Raw genomic sequence first — 14281 nt, forward strand, 5'->3', positions numbered from 1 at the left:
TTTTGCTGTTAAATATACAAATTGGTAAATGTTTAATAGATTAATATTTAATATGAACATATGAGTATATGACATATTACATAATATATACATTATTTTAGAAATTTATATTAAAAACTAAAAAAAATTATACTATAAACATTTGGTGATAATTTCATGTATTCATAGTTACATCAAAAAAAAAAAAAAAAAAATAAACAATTTTGTCTATTATTAGTTCAATGTATAAATTCAATTTTTTTATTTTCATCGGTTATTTTGAAAATATTGGTAATTTTATACTTTAGGTCCATTTTCTAAAGAAGAAACTACATTCAATTACTTACCATCAAAGTTAAAAATTAAAGCATTTTCAATGACTCAAAAGGTTATGATAGATACAAAAATTAAAAAACAAATATCATTGTAAAATCAACAGTATTTATTGTTCCGCTAAGAATCTTAAAATACAATATTTATACAAAACTAAAGAGTAAATAAACAAAATCAAATAATATTCAATAAAAATATTTATTTGGTAACATCAGTCCATAGAACATAATATATAATAAGTTCAATCATCAATATTCTTAAAAATAGTTACCTACACTAATACTTAATTTGTTGTCATTTTCATATTGGTAATATTTACAGTGAATTAAAGCATGTTCTAGGTAAACAAATTTATAAAAATGTTGTAAATCAATGTATAAGCATATTGTTCATTAAATACAGATAGCAGAAATTTTTTTCTTAGTTAATTTGATGATGAAATATTTATAGATGCAAGTCATAGTTTGTCCAATTTCTTCAAATATACTATGGAAAAATAAATACATTAATTTATTATTAAAAATAAATATTGATAAAAATAACATTTTCAAAATAATAATTGATTTAATAACTTAATAGTTAATATAAAATTCATACGTGGCAACATGCTCCTTAAATGATCTTCAGTGTTAAATAAGCCAACAGTTCAAAATAATGTTATTAATATTTAATAATAGATGGACAGAGGCAGTGAATATATTGACCAAAATATATCAGATATTAATACCTAAAAAATAAATATAACTTATTAAACTGAATAATACAAAGAATTTTAAAGAATCTACCCTTAACAACATACAAGGTGTAAAATATAAGATTTTTTTTAAAACAATAATTATTTGTAAAAAAAAAAAAATATTTTAAAACTATGGGAATCATACTAGGAAAACAATCAAATTTTAACGATACTATAACATTAATTAACTGACAAGAAACTGCATATTATGGAACTTGGTTGAATTTTATTCATGTCCAACAAGATCTAAGACGTTTCGATGACGACAGTTAGGCACGGACGTTTCGACAAAATGTCAATTCGATGATGTCCGTTTCGGTGAAAATTATAATAGTAAAAAAAAAATTGTAATATAATATAAAATTGTATTTTATAATAAAATAAATACCATATTCATTTTAATTCATAAATAAATAAATAAATCAAAATAATTATGATTATTTATAGTTAATGTATGTGCTGTCGAGTTCTTAGTTGGCAGTTGGCTCGACATCTCGCACCGTACAACGGTTAAAAATTACAAAGATTATATATACAATACAATAATACATACAAGAGTCAATAAATAGGGTGACCTATAAATTATAATATAAATAATACCAAACACCGGTTTATAAATAATAATAATAAAAGTATAATAATTAACTATCAATCGATATTAAGTATATATTATAAGTATAAAAAATGTGCTGTGGCTATCAAGAAGTTCTCTCAATAGCACATATAAATCGTACGTTAATAATAATATGAAAAATTATCGATCCCGGTGATAGGCTAAAAATTATAAAATTATCGAATTGGTTTACAGCTAGATCGACCATAAATTACCTATCGACTATCGTAACTATCTTATCGTGTAGTACCTAATAATAACAATAATTTATAGTAATATAGAATATAAAGATAATATTTCTATAACACTCTCTGAACAGTGAGACAACGCTGTAAATTATAGATATAAGTTCATTGCTACGAGTATATAGCCGAATTGATTACGCGCCGAAAAGTACCTTGACGTATCGCCGAAACGGAAATCGTTGAATTGACATTCAGCCGAAACGTCACATTCTCGTCCAACCATGCTAACACATTTTAAATAACACTTAACTACTATAACCACTTCACTATTCGCAATAATCAACTTTATAAACATTTGATATTTTTTAATTAGCTGATAAACAGTTCAACCATTAACCATTGATATATCTATAAATGTTAGTCAATATTTCTGGTTACAAAATAAAATCCCCCTCCTCCATACGTTGCATTTTTATGTGGGTGAATAGATAATTCTTCCAAGCCATTATGCTAACTTTTATATTTTTATTATATTTAAATTTAATTAAAGAAAAAAAATTAAATTAACTAATATTCAAAAATTAAACGTATGTAACTAATTGTTTCTGATTATAATTTACAAAAATTTGTAATCAATCAATATTTGCTTATTATTAAAACTTTTTAAAATATTAGTCTTGAAAATTAAAACATTAAATATGTAATAACCAAAAAATTATATTAATATTATCACTTAAGTAAATAATATACATAAATAAACAATTTTAAATTATCTAAATGTGTAATCTTAATCTTATTTGTTTACTTTTTTTGCCCAACATGAAATATAGAAAATGCATGTCTTGCAGAACTAACACCAAGTCATTAGCTTTAGTAATTAGTGATTTGATATACCATAAAACTAAGAATATTATAAGTGCTTAAATCTTGGTTTTTAACGACATTTTCATTATTGAGCATGCTAAGAGTATGTAAAATAATATAATTTAAAAATGCAAAAATCGCATTAAAATATTTAAATATAAAAAAAAAAATTCGTTGCACAATTTTTTTTTTAACTTAAAGTTTAAAAGTATGTTAAATCACTCATTACTAAAGTTAATATTTATTGTTGATTCTACAGGACCTAATCTGCTGGGAAGTAAATTTGTGATTTTGCAAGCTGATCAGAAAAATAAACAAATACTGGGCTGAAATTCTCTAATTTTAAAATATATTTTATGCTTATTATAAATACTCACATTTAAAACACATCAATAGTTTGACCAGTATTTCTAAAAATAAATAAAGATAAAACAAATAAGATTAGTAAATATATACATAAATCAAAAAAAGCTTAATAATTAATGATTGTAAATGGTGGATTACAATATCAATAAAATAAAAAAGGAAAATAATGACAGATTCAAAAAATAAAATTAGAATTCATTTAAGTATAGAATTTAAATATAAATTACCCATTGAATTTGTTATCTTGATGGATTTTTCAGGAAAAAATAGCTTACTTGTAGCTATGAATGATATTAAATAATCATCAATAAGGATTATGATAGTAATTGTAAAAGCAGATGATCATACATTAGATAACACAAATGTTGTGGAAAATTACAATTAGCTTTTACTTTAATCGTAAATATAACTGAAGAATAAAACTATGTATAGAAAAAGACCATAAAATGGGATTAAGGAAACAATTGATCAGATTATTTTTAAGTCTAAAAGTAAACAATAAATTTTGAAATATAACTAAAAAAAAAAAACATACAAATGTATTATTTAAATTTAAATTTAATTTTATTATGAATGTAAATGTATTACTAGGATTATAATATTACAATTTTAAATGAAGTAAAATAATAAATATATTAAGTAATTATTTTATAATACTTTTACATACTTTTATGAATACAAGGTGATTAGTTTTAAATTTTTACATAAAATAGACTAGTCCAAAAGTAAAGGTATTTTATAAAATAAATAATATAACCAGTTTTGATTAAAATCTATTTCTGATTTAAATATATTAAATACAAATAAAATAGTTTTAATCATAAAGTAATCAAGGAAATTTTTTTTATACAATTTATATAATATATTTTATATATTATTAATTTTATTTTTATTACTTTTTTCTAAAATCTTTTGTAAACGTTTAATTCAATTTTTCTTATGAGTGTAAAATTAATTTTAGTTTAATGACAATTATTTTATAATTTAATAAATTTTTTTATTATTTATCATTATTGATATTCTAAAAGCTTTGTTTTAGTTGCTTAATTGGGATATGAGCTTAACAGTAAGTTTAATAAGTTAATATAAATTGTGCATTGTTGATTATTTGTCATAACAATTTATAATTTAAACAATTGTTTGGTGCAATTGTGATTATAGTATGTGTATGAATGCTTGTAAAAAGTAATAATACAATATCACAGCATAAATATAACATAATGTATAATAATTAGTATTGAATCATATTAATTTCAAAATTTCATATCCTCATTTTTCTTTTAAATTTTAAAATATTACTCTGGGTAGAAATGTATCTGTTGACTATTAGTTGTATCAACACATACATCACAAGAGTATTAACATTATTAATGAAAAACAACCACATGGGCTTTTCATTTTTCCAGTACTTATTCCATATGCTATTTACCACATTTTAAAATTTACTATTTAGTATGTTACATACAGAAATAATGTGAAAGTTTGTCAAAATTTTAAGACTAGTATGGTATTGTGTATGTGAAGACAAGGGAGGGGTTGTATAGAATATAACCAAATAAGGAAAATTAATATGAAATGGACATTATTAGTTAAAAAGAACAAATCTTTTTTCAATATTTTAAACTAGAAAAATTGATGCAATATATTACTAGATTATTAAACTTTTACGTAATAATATTATGGGTATCACAGAAAATATTGTTAAATAAAATATAATATATACATACATAAGGTAAGATGATTATTTGTAATACATAGAATATAAAATATAAGGTACTAGATAGCATATTGAATGAGTAGGTAGTTACAACTTAGTAAATATTCAAACTGTTCCTTTTAATTTTAAATTAACTTAATTAGCAATTTTATGAATAAAAATTTGGAGGAAATGTTTAATATGTTCATTAAAATGATGCCAAATAAAATCAATTAACATTGTTTGTATCTGCTGAATGATGCCAATTTTTATCATGTTTTTATCATGTTATTAATGTTTTATAATTAAAGTATTGGTTTTTTATTTGAGTATTCTACAAGTACTATTTTATATTTATGTGCAAATCAATTCATTTATTGAAATTGAAATTTTTAAATTTTTGATTTTTTTTGTTATAACCTCTATTTTTTCAGCGTTGTAACAATAATACTTAACTATGATACACAGCTAATGTAGTAATTGTATTCAAGACAAATTACAAAATGCTTGTGATGACAATAGAAATAAAAAAAGATTATAATTGTTTTTAAATGTATGTATGTAATTCTGTTAAATAATTTATAAGAATTAAAACATGCATATTCAAAAATTATAAAGTAAATACTTTAATGAATATAAATCACAATAAAACGAGAAAGTTGAAACATAAACATGTTATTTTATTACTACATAAAGTAGTAAAAAGCAAGTTATTAAGTCGGTAATCTTTGTAAACCCATAATTACATTTTATTATTATAAAAATATAATATCAGCAAATGTAAGCAGAGCAGATTTTATTTATTGGATTTCATACTAATTTGTTAAAAATTAAGAAATAAAATAAGGAATACAAGTTATATTATCGATAAGATCTAAAAAAAAATATAATGTAAGATCTAAAAATATATGCTAGAAGTAGTGATTGGAAACAATCTAAACTAAAAAGTGAAATATAAATTGGACACAATAAAATATATTAAATATAAATGATATACTAAAACTTTAAAATGCAATAATTTTACCCATGAAAGAGATTTATACCTATCATTAATGTTTTAAGTTAAACTCTATAAACAAAATCAATTATGTTAGATATTTAAAAAAAAAAAAAAAGTTTTTTAGAATTGTTTTCAGACTTTCAAAAGTTAGAAGTTTTCTTAATGAATAATTAAATAAATTATAAAATAATGAAAAAAACTACTTAAAAATAAAGAAATTAAGATGGGTAGGATAAAACATTAGTATGAATATCAATAATTGGCGGATTTTGGATCAATTAGCATTCAGTAAGGAGCAAACTTGGTCCTGTCTGCTTTGGTTTTTTCGCCTGAAGGACTGCGGTTTCTCTGGAAATAATTTTTCGGGCGATGGACACCCGTGGTCTGTATCGGAGGGGATTGATTGGCGCCAGATAAGGCTCCCAAGAGGTCGGTAAGGCCGCCAAGAGCAGATAAGCTGGATAGGGCATTAATGGCACCCGGCTTGGCAAATAGTTGAGCCAATGGGATGGCGGACGACAAAGGAGATGCGGCCACCGTCGGAGGAGTGGGCAAGGTTGAGCTGGACCCATCGTCAGGACTAGAGGATGAGTTTGCCCCCTCAAGATTGGCTTTCTGCAGTTCCACGCTAGAGAAGAAATTGGGATTAGTGATAAAAAAAGGACATTTAATACAATAAGAGGGATTTAATGATAACACTAGGACTCTCAACTTTGATCCCACAAATATTTTCTTAAGGATAATAATAAAATTGTACCTCATTTCAATTAAGTACTTGGCAACTGAAATAGAATCTTTATTTCCTGTAATTGTTATATGTCGATCTTCATTCTCACCATTTTCATGAGTTCCTTCACCTTTAGCTATATGAACTAAAGCACCACTTATTTGTCTATATAAAATGCATACACATAATACATTTATTAGTTATTTAATATTTTTTAATAAATCAATTAATTTCTTATTTTATCACAATCAAAGTTATATTAACATTAGTTCAAAAGTATCTTAGCAAAATGTTTATTCTAATTATTAATTATTAATCTATTAATGTAAGTTATTTTTTTTATCAAAAATGAAATATAATTTAATTTATTAATTTTAAGTTCTGATGAATATTAAATAAGAGTTTCATAACAAATAATTTTGTATCAGAAATAGAAGCTTGAAAACTATATTCCTACTAAAAAATTATAACCAGACTGATCAATGTTTTATTTATACGTAGAGTAGGATATTATGTTAGTTAATACTTACCGAATTTCTGCAATTTTACTTCCTCTTCTACCAATGACACATCCAATTAAGTCATTAGGTACAGTCATTGATATTGTCTCAGTGTTTGAATTAGAGCTTTGACTTTTATGTTCCCCGCTACCATTTCGGTTTTGACGATTACCTGTTCTCAACTGACTTCCAGCTAATGCAGCTAAAGCTATAAATATAATAATTTATCTAATTTAGTTTTAAAAAAAAAGTTATGAAAAAAATAGACTAGGTTATTACATTGGAAAAATTTCAGTCTACTCAACTAATTTTAATTAAATGTTAAAACTCGAGTTCCCATGATAAAATAATGTATTAATTTAACCATATAAAAATGATTTTAAAAGTATGCACCTAGCTATACAAAATATAAAAATCATGTTAATTGAAAACTAATTAAGATAATGCCTCACTTACATAGTTTTTAAACACATAAAAAAAGAACAGTAAGATAATATATAGGCTATAGTCAGATATTACTGTATGGTTTTATTGTTTTAGTATAATTAACATAGGAATACGAAAAAACAGTAAAGTATACCTTGTCATTAAGTAGATAATAGATTGATACTGTTATAGATTTGTTAAATTATTTGTAAATCATTTGATATGAAAAAAAGCAATTTTAAGTGGATATAGTATGTTAGTATAAGATAGGTTGGTTACACTAATGCCAGTTTAAACTTTAAACACTTAAAATAAAAATGATCATTATTTAGTAATTATGTCAGAATAATTTTAAGTTGTATTAATAATGGACAGAAAATCAAAATACTTTAGTCTTAAGAAGGGCATTTTTTAATCTTAGATAGTCTAACCATACATTTGGTAAATATTAAAATAATGTTAATTTAGGGTGTCGTAAGTTCCCATTAGTAAATTAATTCAACAAACAATGAAGGACAGTTAAATATCCAACTTAAACATAATATTGAAAAACAAAAGTGATTTTCATAACAATAATAATACTATGTTGATTATATTTAAAATCAATAATTTTTATCTAACATTTCATTAAAAATGTCTTTAAAAAAACCCCTTAAAAAACCTTAATAAAGAGATATGATGTACCCTAATCATAAGAGGATATTATATGTTAATCTGATAAAGTGATAACTCTGTCTTACTAACGCGTAATGTAGCAAATTGTTTAATAAGAAGAATTCGGTTTACTCTGATATTTTAAATTTTAGAGCAAATTACTTATTAATCAAATTTATAGTTCAAAATATTATCTAGGTACCTTATTTAGTTTTATGAATTTAACAGCTACCTTTTCAAAAGTATAACTATAAATAATTAAATAATTAGAAATATTAATATCATTAATTATAAAACTAACTTTCTAGCTACCATTAAATATTTAAAAATCTCTTGTACGTACCAGCTGGATTAATTCCTCCAGTTGATGCAGTTCCTAACCCAAGAGCTGCAAGACTGGCCAAAGGATTAGTGCGTTGCCTTCCAAACTAAAATAGTTTTAAAATAATTAAATAAAACTTACATTAATAATAGATTTTACTTGGTAATAAAAAACTTACATCATTACCAACTCCACTACTAGCAAATCCTGAAGTTTTACTACGAGGATCATAAGGGATAGTTGCACTACGTGGTGGAGACTGAAAATGTATATACATTTTATTTATATTATTATATTAAAACATACCATAATTTTAGAAAGTAAAATAAACTGAACAATTAAAGTAAGCTATTGTAAAAAATAATAATAATGAGTAACTATATAATAATATAGCAGTCTCAATAAATTTAAACACAAAGGGAACATTAATAAATTTAACTGATTTTTTTATATGCCCAAATACAATTTATAGATAAGAAAAAAATTAAAGTTATCACACATTAACTAATTTCCAGTATATAATGAGTCTTCATATGTTTATTATTAGTATTTAATGAAAAAAAATATAGCTAATTGGCTAAACTAACTAGAATTGTTATCATTGCAAAATATATTTAAAAATTTTAATATTGTGAATATCTATAGAAATTTTATGTGCCTCATTACTCCCTCAAAACACCATACGTCAACTTCAATTTACTTGACACTTCAGATAAGTACTCTATATTTTCTTACATCTAATAGTACATTGCAGACTTGATAAACACATTGAGATATTGTGCCTGTAGTACCAGTAATTGACACTAGACGTTCAGTTGAATTAGGTAACATATCTGATGCTACTTGTATGGCAGCTCCACTTGATTCTCTAATTTCTTTTATTTTACATCCACCTTTACCGATTATGAAACCACATTGAGATGCTGGCACAATTAGCTTAAAAGTTAAAGGTGCTTTTGGGCCATTCCAATCACCATTTTGTCTCTCAAAAAACTGAAAAAAGTTAATCAAGTGATTTGTATAACTAAATTTTCATAAAATAAAATTCTTACTTCTTCAACTTTAAGTCCAATAAGTTCAGTAGCTTTACAAATTGCATTTGTAGTTCCAGTAATGGTCACAATACGTTCTGGAGTTGAACCATCAGAGATTAAAACTCTAGCACCAGACTATAAAAATATTAAATTATTTAATAATATAAATAGATAATTATTTCATAATATAAATAGATTAAACATTAATTACCTGGTCTCTTATATTTTTTACAGTTTCACCTCCCTTACCAATTACATTTCCAACTTCCTAAAGTTGAAAACAAAATATTAATATCATCATAATATATAAATATAAAGTGCATTTAATTAGTTTACAGTGAACAAGCTACATTTTTTAAAAGAAAATATAAAAATCTTATACTAATAAATCTGAAACTAACAATAAGAATTGTTTTTGTTTTTTATGTTTAAGCAAAAACAGTAATTAAAAAAAAAGTATTATATAAGTTGATCAACATTGCTTTGTTTATGTTTAACAGATTAAAATATATTTAAAAAAAGCATTATAAACCATAATAGATTTTTTAATTTATGATTATTCTTAAGAATATTCTATAAAATACAATTACAATAGTCTATACCAAACACATACATTACATACCGATATTTACAGTTATTAAATCTAAGACAATAACATTATCTATGCTCTCTAAGTGGTCATAAACTATAGTTTTATGTTATGATATAATATCATAGATAAGTTGTCAAATGTTGAGAAAAAAAGACAAGATAATATAAATAATATTGTCTTGAATTTTAATAATAGTTAATTTACTTAATATTAAAAACAAAACTAATGACAATGTATAAAGTTAATAGATTCGAACAACAAGAGCATATATAGAGTATTCTTAAGTAATGCAAAACATAAAATATACAACATACTCGGCCATGAAATAGAATCCGGATAGTCAAATTGACGTCGTTATAGTCATTGAAACTAGACCCATTTGAACTTTGTTGTACGTTTTCCATTTTTACCTTAACAGACATGGTTTAAAATTTATTATTTAATATTTACCTAATTAATAACAGTTAAACCCTAACATTTCAACGTCAGGTTAGGACAACAACTAACTGTGTGGCGTACCTATGTAGTAATACAGTAATGCAGTATAAGTATACGAAATGAAAACACAACACACGATGTATTTACAATCGTTGTAAATTTACTATCACGAATTATTTGAGAAATTTCATAAGTAAAATTATTTTACATCTATTATTTATGATAATATCATATATTTATGTGATATAATAATATTTTGATAGACGCAATGAATAACGCAGTGTTACCGTTTATGAATGAAATGTAAGATCCCTTATCCATTCCTACCAACAACTGTATAAGAAAACTATATAAATTAACAAAAAAAAATAAATAAATAAATATTACTACAACAGTAAAACTACACTATTCAACTATTGATTGACTATACTATGATTAGTGATTACTTTAATATTTTATAGTATGTACCTTTATAGGTATTGAATTATACCGAATACAGACCTTAATTCGTATTAATTCTCTCTAAATGTTCTTTATATGAAGTTTAAACAACGTAGTGTACTGAGAAAATTTGTTAAAATCTTTTTTTACTTGTTGAAGTATATTAATTAAGAAAAATGATAAACAATGTTCACTGTATGTTTGTAGTTCATCGACTTCATTACTACTTCTGCATAAGTTTGAAACTTTGAACTCGTAGTGGTCATTTCAGGCGTTGTATAGATTTAGTTATCTTACTCTAGGCGGGATTTTTGAATTCTCATAGATTGCAAATTGATTCGCTATGGACGATCAGACGTAAAAACAAATTAAAATTCAGTGGTGGACATAAACCATGGTTGATACTTATACTTAATGCCATGGTGGTTTTAAAAAAAGTAATCGCTTTATTGTCGAATAAAAACTGTTGAAACTACGACTTATTTCAAGTCCGGGTGATTGGTTAAATTCATTTGAGATAATTGGGGGGGGGGGAGGAAGGAAGACATAATATAATCGTACAACATGAGTTGTTATTATTGAAAGTAAAATTATTTACCTGAAATATAAATCTCGTGAAGTTGTAACGGGTGTACTCATTAGTTATCGTCCGTTGATGATCTACATTAAGAAGGGAAATTTGTAGATAGGTACAGTGTGCAGTTTTTGATAGGTTTCTGTGAAATAGACGATGCGGTGATGAAAATGTATGATGCAGTACTGTTTATTAAACAACGTTGCGTTAGGAATATTACATTATTTTACATCGATGATTGGAAACAATAACATAAGTACGTAAAACAGTAGTAATTATTTCAAAATGGCTGGAACAGTGGTATACTATTAAGTATTAACAATTCGCAATCTCCATTATTACCTAATTATTATTTATGTTATCATTATTATTATTATGCGGCTTACTGTATTGAACGATGACGTTCATACCAATTAGTCACGTTGGTTTGAGAATTATGGAAAATAAATTAGGTACTGATTATGACGGGGCCATTACAACTTTACAAGTGGCAAGTATATAGATAAGTATAATGTATAATGGCCATAATATATATTAGTTGCGACTAGGGAGTTAGTTGTACCTACTTAATTTAGCACAGCTAAAGATTAGCTGTGGTTAGTACTTTGAAATTTTGTACTTACAACTTGCGACTTGGTGGTTAATACTTGTGTATGTTTTTAGTAGTAAGTTGTATTATTATTAAATATTTATTATTTATTACTATTTATTAGTTTATTACTACTATTATGAATTATTATTATGTATTAACTGCTACGCGATAGATGATAAGTGATAACAAAAACGTTTACTAGCGCTGCCTGTCCGTCACAACCTCCATGGAACAAACGGTGAATCTACTTGATTGTTCCTGCTACTTTTTAGCACGGATATCGAGATATAGATGCTATATCTAATATCTATTGACTATTAGTATCTTTATCCGTACTTTTTAGTAATCAATAATCATTAATATGGTTTTCCAAGATTTTATAACTAAAGGCCTCTAAGAACCGTTTTTCTTTAAAAAAAACTATACTTCATGTGATATCTAGACGAAGGAAAAAGTTTTGAATTTCGAAACTTCATATAATCATATCCACCATTAAATGTGAATTTGTATTTCGTATAATTACGTATATCGTTCAATACTTATTATTGGAATTTAAAATATTTTAAGCACAGTTTTAATGAAAAATTCAAAGTTTATATTGTTATGGGTTATGAAATATGCTAATAATATAAATATATATAATATAATATGTAATATTGCTAGAGGTGTTAGCAATAGTAATATAGATATACCTATATGTGATCTAATAATTATAATGTATACGAGATATTAGATTCATATTTGTAAAAACATAATAATAAATCAAAATAGCAGTCGTGTGACGAGGTCGTTTAAATGTATTATTGCATTTCCACGAATTGCTAATTGAGAACAGAAGACATCCTGGAGATTGTTGTTTTCAAGTGTGAAAACAATTCCAAGAATTAATATGAATTAGAAGGTTGTTGATTACAACAACAAGAGACTTCTTTGTATATAAGGGAGTCCAGAGACCAACAGGGGCAGATGTACCAGAGCCACGAAGACCTGAGCAACTTCACAACACTCTGCCACTTTTTGTATCAGTTACATGACCTTCATTTATACGTAATAAACACATTATTGTTTTTAAGAGTTGTAAATTCCATTTAAATAACATTCTGAGTCTGGATTTGATATTGGCACGCAACAATATTGAAATGATTTAAATTATTAGGTATTTAAAATCATTGTTACATTTTATTTTTCAAATAGTTAGTTTAAATCTTTTGCTGCCTTTTAGAATTTGTCACCAGGAGCAAAATGCTCCTTTGCACCTGAGGTTTATACGGCCTTGCTAACACTGTCAATATATTTAAATTTTTTAAACAAATTAATCTAGATAAAAATGTATGATATAGGTACTCAATATAATGAACTCTTGAATAGTACCTATAAATATTTTCATACATGTGCTCCCTTCACAGTAATATCCCATAATCAACTCATGATTGGCTAATTGTCTCTGTAATTGAAGTCTTATACAAAAAAAAGTTTATTTAGGTATATTATAAGTTATAATCAACGAATGATCCAATGACTATTTTCCGATAATTCATAATGAATTCCAGTGTAAACTAACCGATGACAGATGAGTTCATCTTTTGTAAATGGTGAAATCAATTAAATAAATTTAAGTTAGGTTATACTGAACTTAGTAACGGTGGCAATGCCGCATAAAGAATTTCTTATTGTGTTCTTGTTGTGGCGCAGCGACTGCCGCAAAAACAAACCGCTCGGAAAATACCCGATGGGCGATAAGCTATTTTTGGTTCTTCTCCAGAATCCGCGTGTTTTTTTTTCGATCGTTGCCACTTGTCTCATATTTTTCACAACATTCCTGTACTATCATCGGTGACTTTATGGATAAGATTGACTAATGCAAAGTGCGATTCGTCTATGAAACGATGATCGGTGATAATAGCTCGAATGCCAATATAATAATATGTGGTTGACTTCCAAATCGAGGTTGTTGATAACTGATCGATACTTCTTCTTATATGTGTTAATTATTATATCAAACATTATAACACCATACATGAAAACTTAATACAAACGAGTAGGAACTGCTCGTATTGCAGAATATTAATTGACAGCTGCTGTTAATGATTAGTGACGATAAATAAATTTTATAACTATTATTTATTTTTTTTGTTTATATTAGCTAGTATTGTTAAAATAAAATGATGTTACATATAGGTACTAATAACACAATCTTTTTATTAATCAT

The 14281-nt window shown here is 25.1% G+C and overlaps 1 protein-coding gene across 7 annotated transcripts; it reads right to left on the reverse strand.

Moving 5' to 3' along the window:
• Positions 1-539: 539 nt before the first annotated feature.
• LOC112599601 (poly(rC)-binding protein 3-like) lies at positions 540-12206 on the reverse strand. Of its 7 annotated transcripts, none has more exons than XR_003114949.1 (11): positions 10342-10449; positions 9647-9703; positions 9454-9570; positions 9137-9394; positions 8580-8660; positions 8423-8507; positions 7030-7207; positions 6530-6664; positions 3088-3120; positions 910-1039; positions 540-798 (listed from the first exon to the last, which is right to left on the reverse strand). XR_003114949.1 is itself a non-coding variant. In XM_025346568.1 (11 exons), the coding sequence occupies exons 3-11, from the start codon at positions 10429-10431 to the stop codon at positions 6058-6060; spliced, it is 1344 nt and encodes a 447-aa protein (XP_025202353.1). In that variant the 5' UTR covers positions 10432-10437; positions 11505-11622; positions 12104-12205; the 3' UTR covers positions 5741-6057. The 7 variants fall into 7 exon arrangements, 6 of the variants coding, with proteins under 6 accessions (XP_025202349.1, XP_025202353.1, XP_025202352.1 ...); XM_025346568.1 differs by lacking the exons at positions 540-798; positions 910-1039; positions 3088-3120 and adding exons at positions 5741-6400; positions 11505-11622; positions 12104-12205 and having other exon boundaries at positions 10342-10437; XM_025346567.1 differs by lacking the exons at positions 540-798; positions 910-1039; positions 3088-3120 and adding exons at positions 5741-6400; positions 12104-12206 and having other exon boundaries at positions 10342-10437.
• Between the last annotated feature and the right edge of the window lie 2075 nt (positions 12207-14281).

The sequence above is a fragment of the Melanaphis sacchari genome, unplaced genomic scaffold (genome assembly GCF_002803265.2).
Source record: "Melanaphis sacchari strain LSU unplaced genomic scaffold, SCAv2.0 Contig53_pilon_pilon, whole genome shotgun sequence".
Lineage (NCBI taxonomy): Eukaryota > Metazoa > Arthropoda > Insecta > Hemiptera > Aphididae > Melanaphis > Melanaphis sacchari.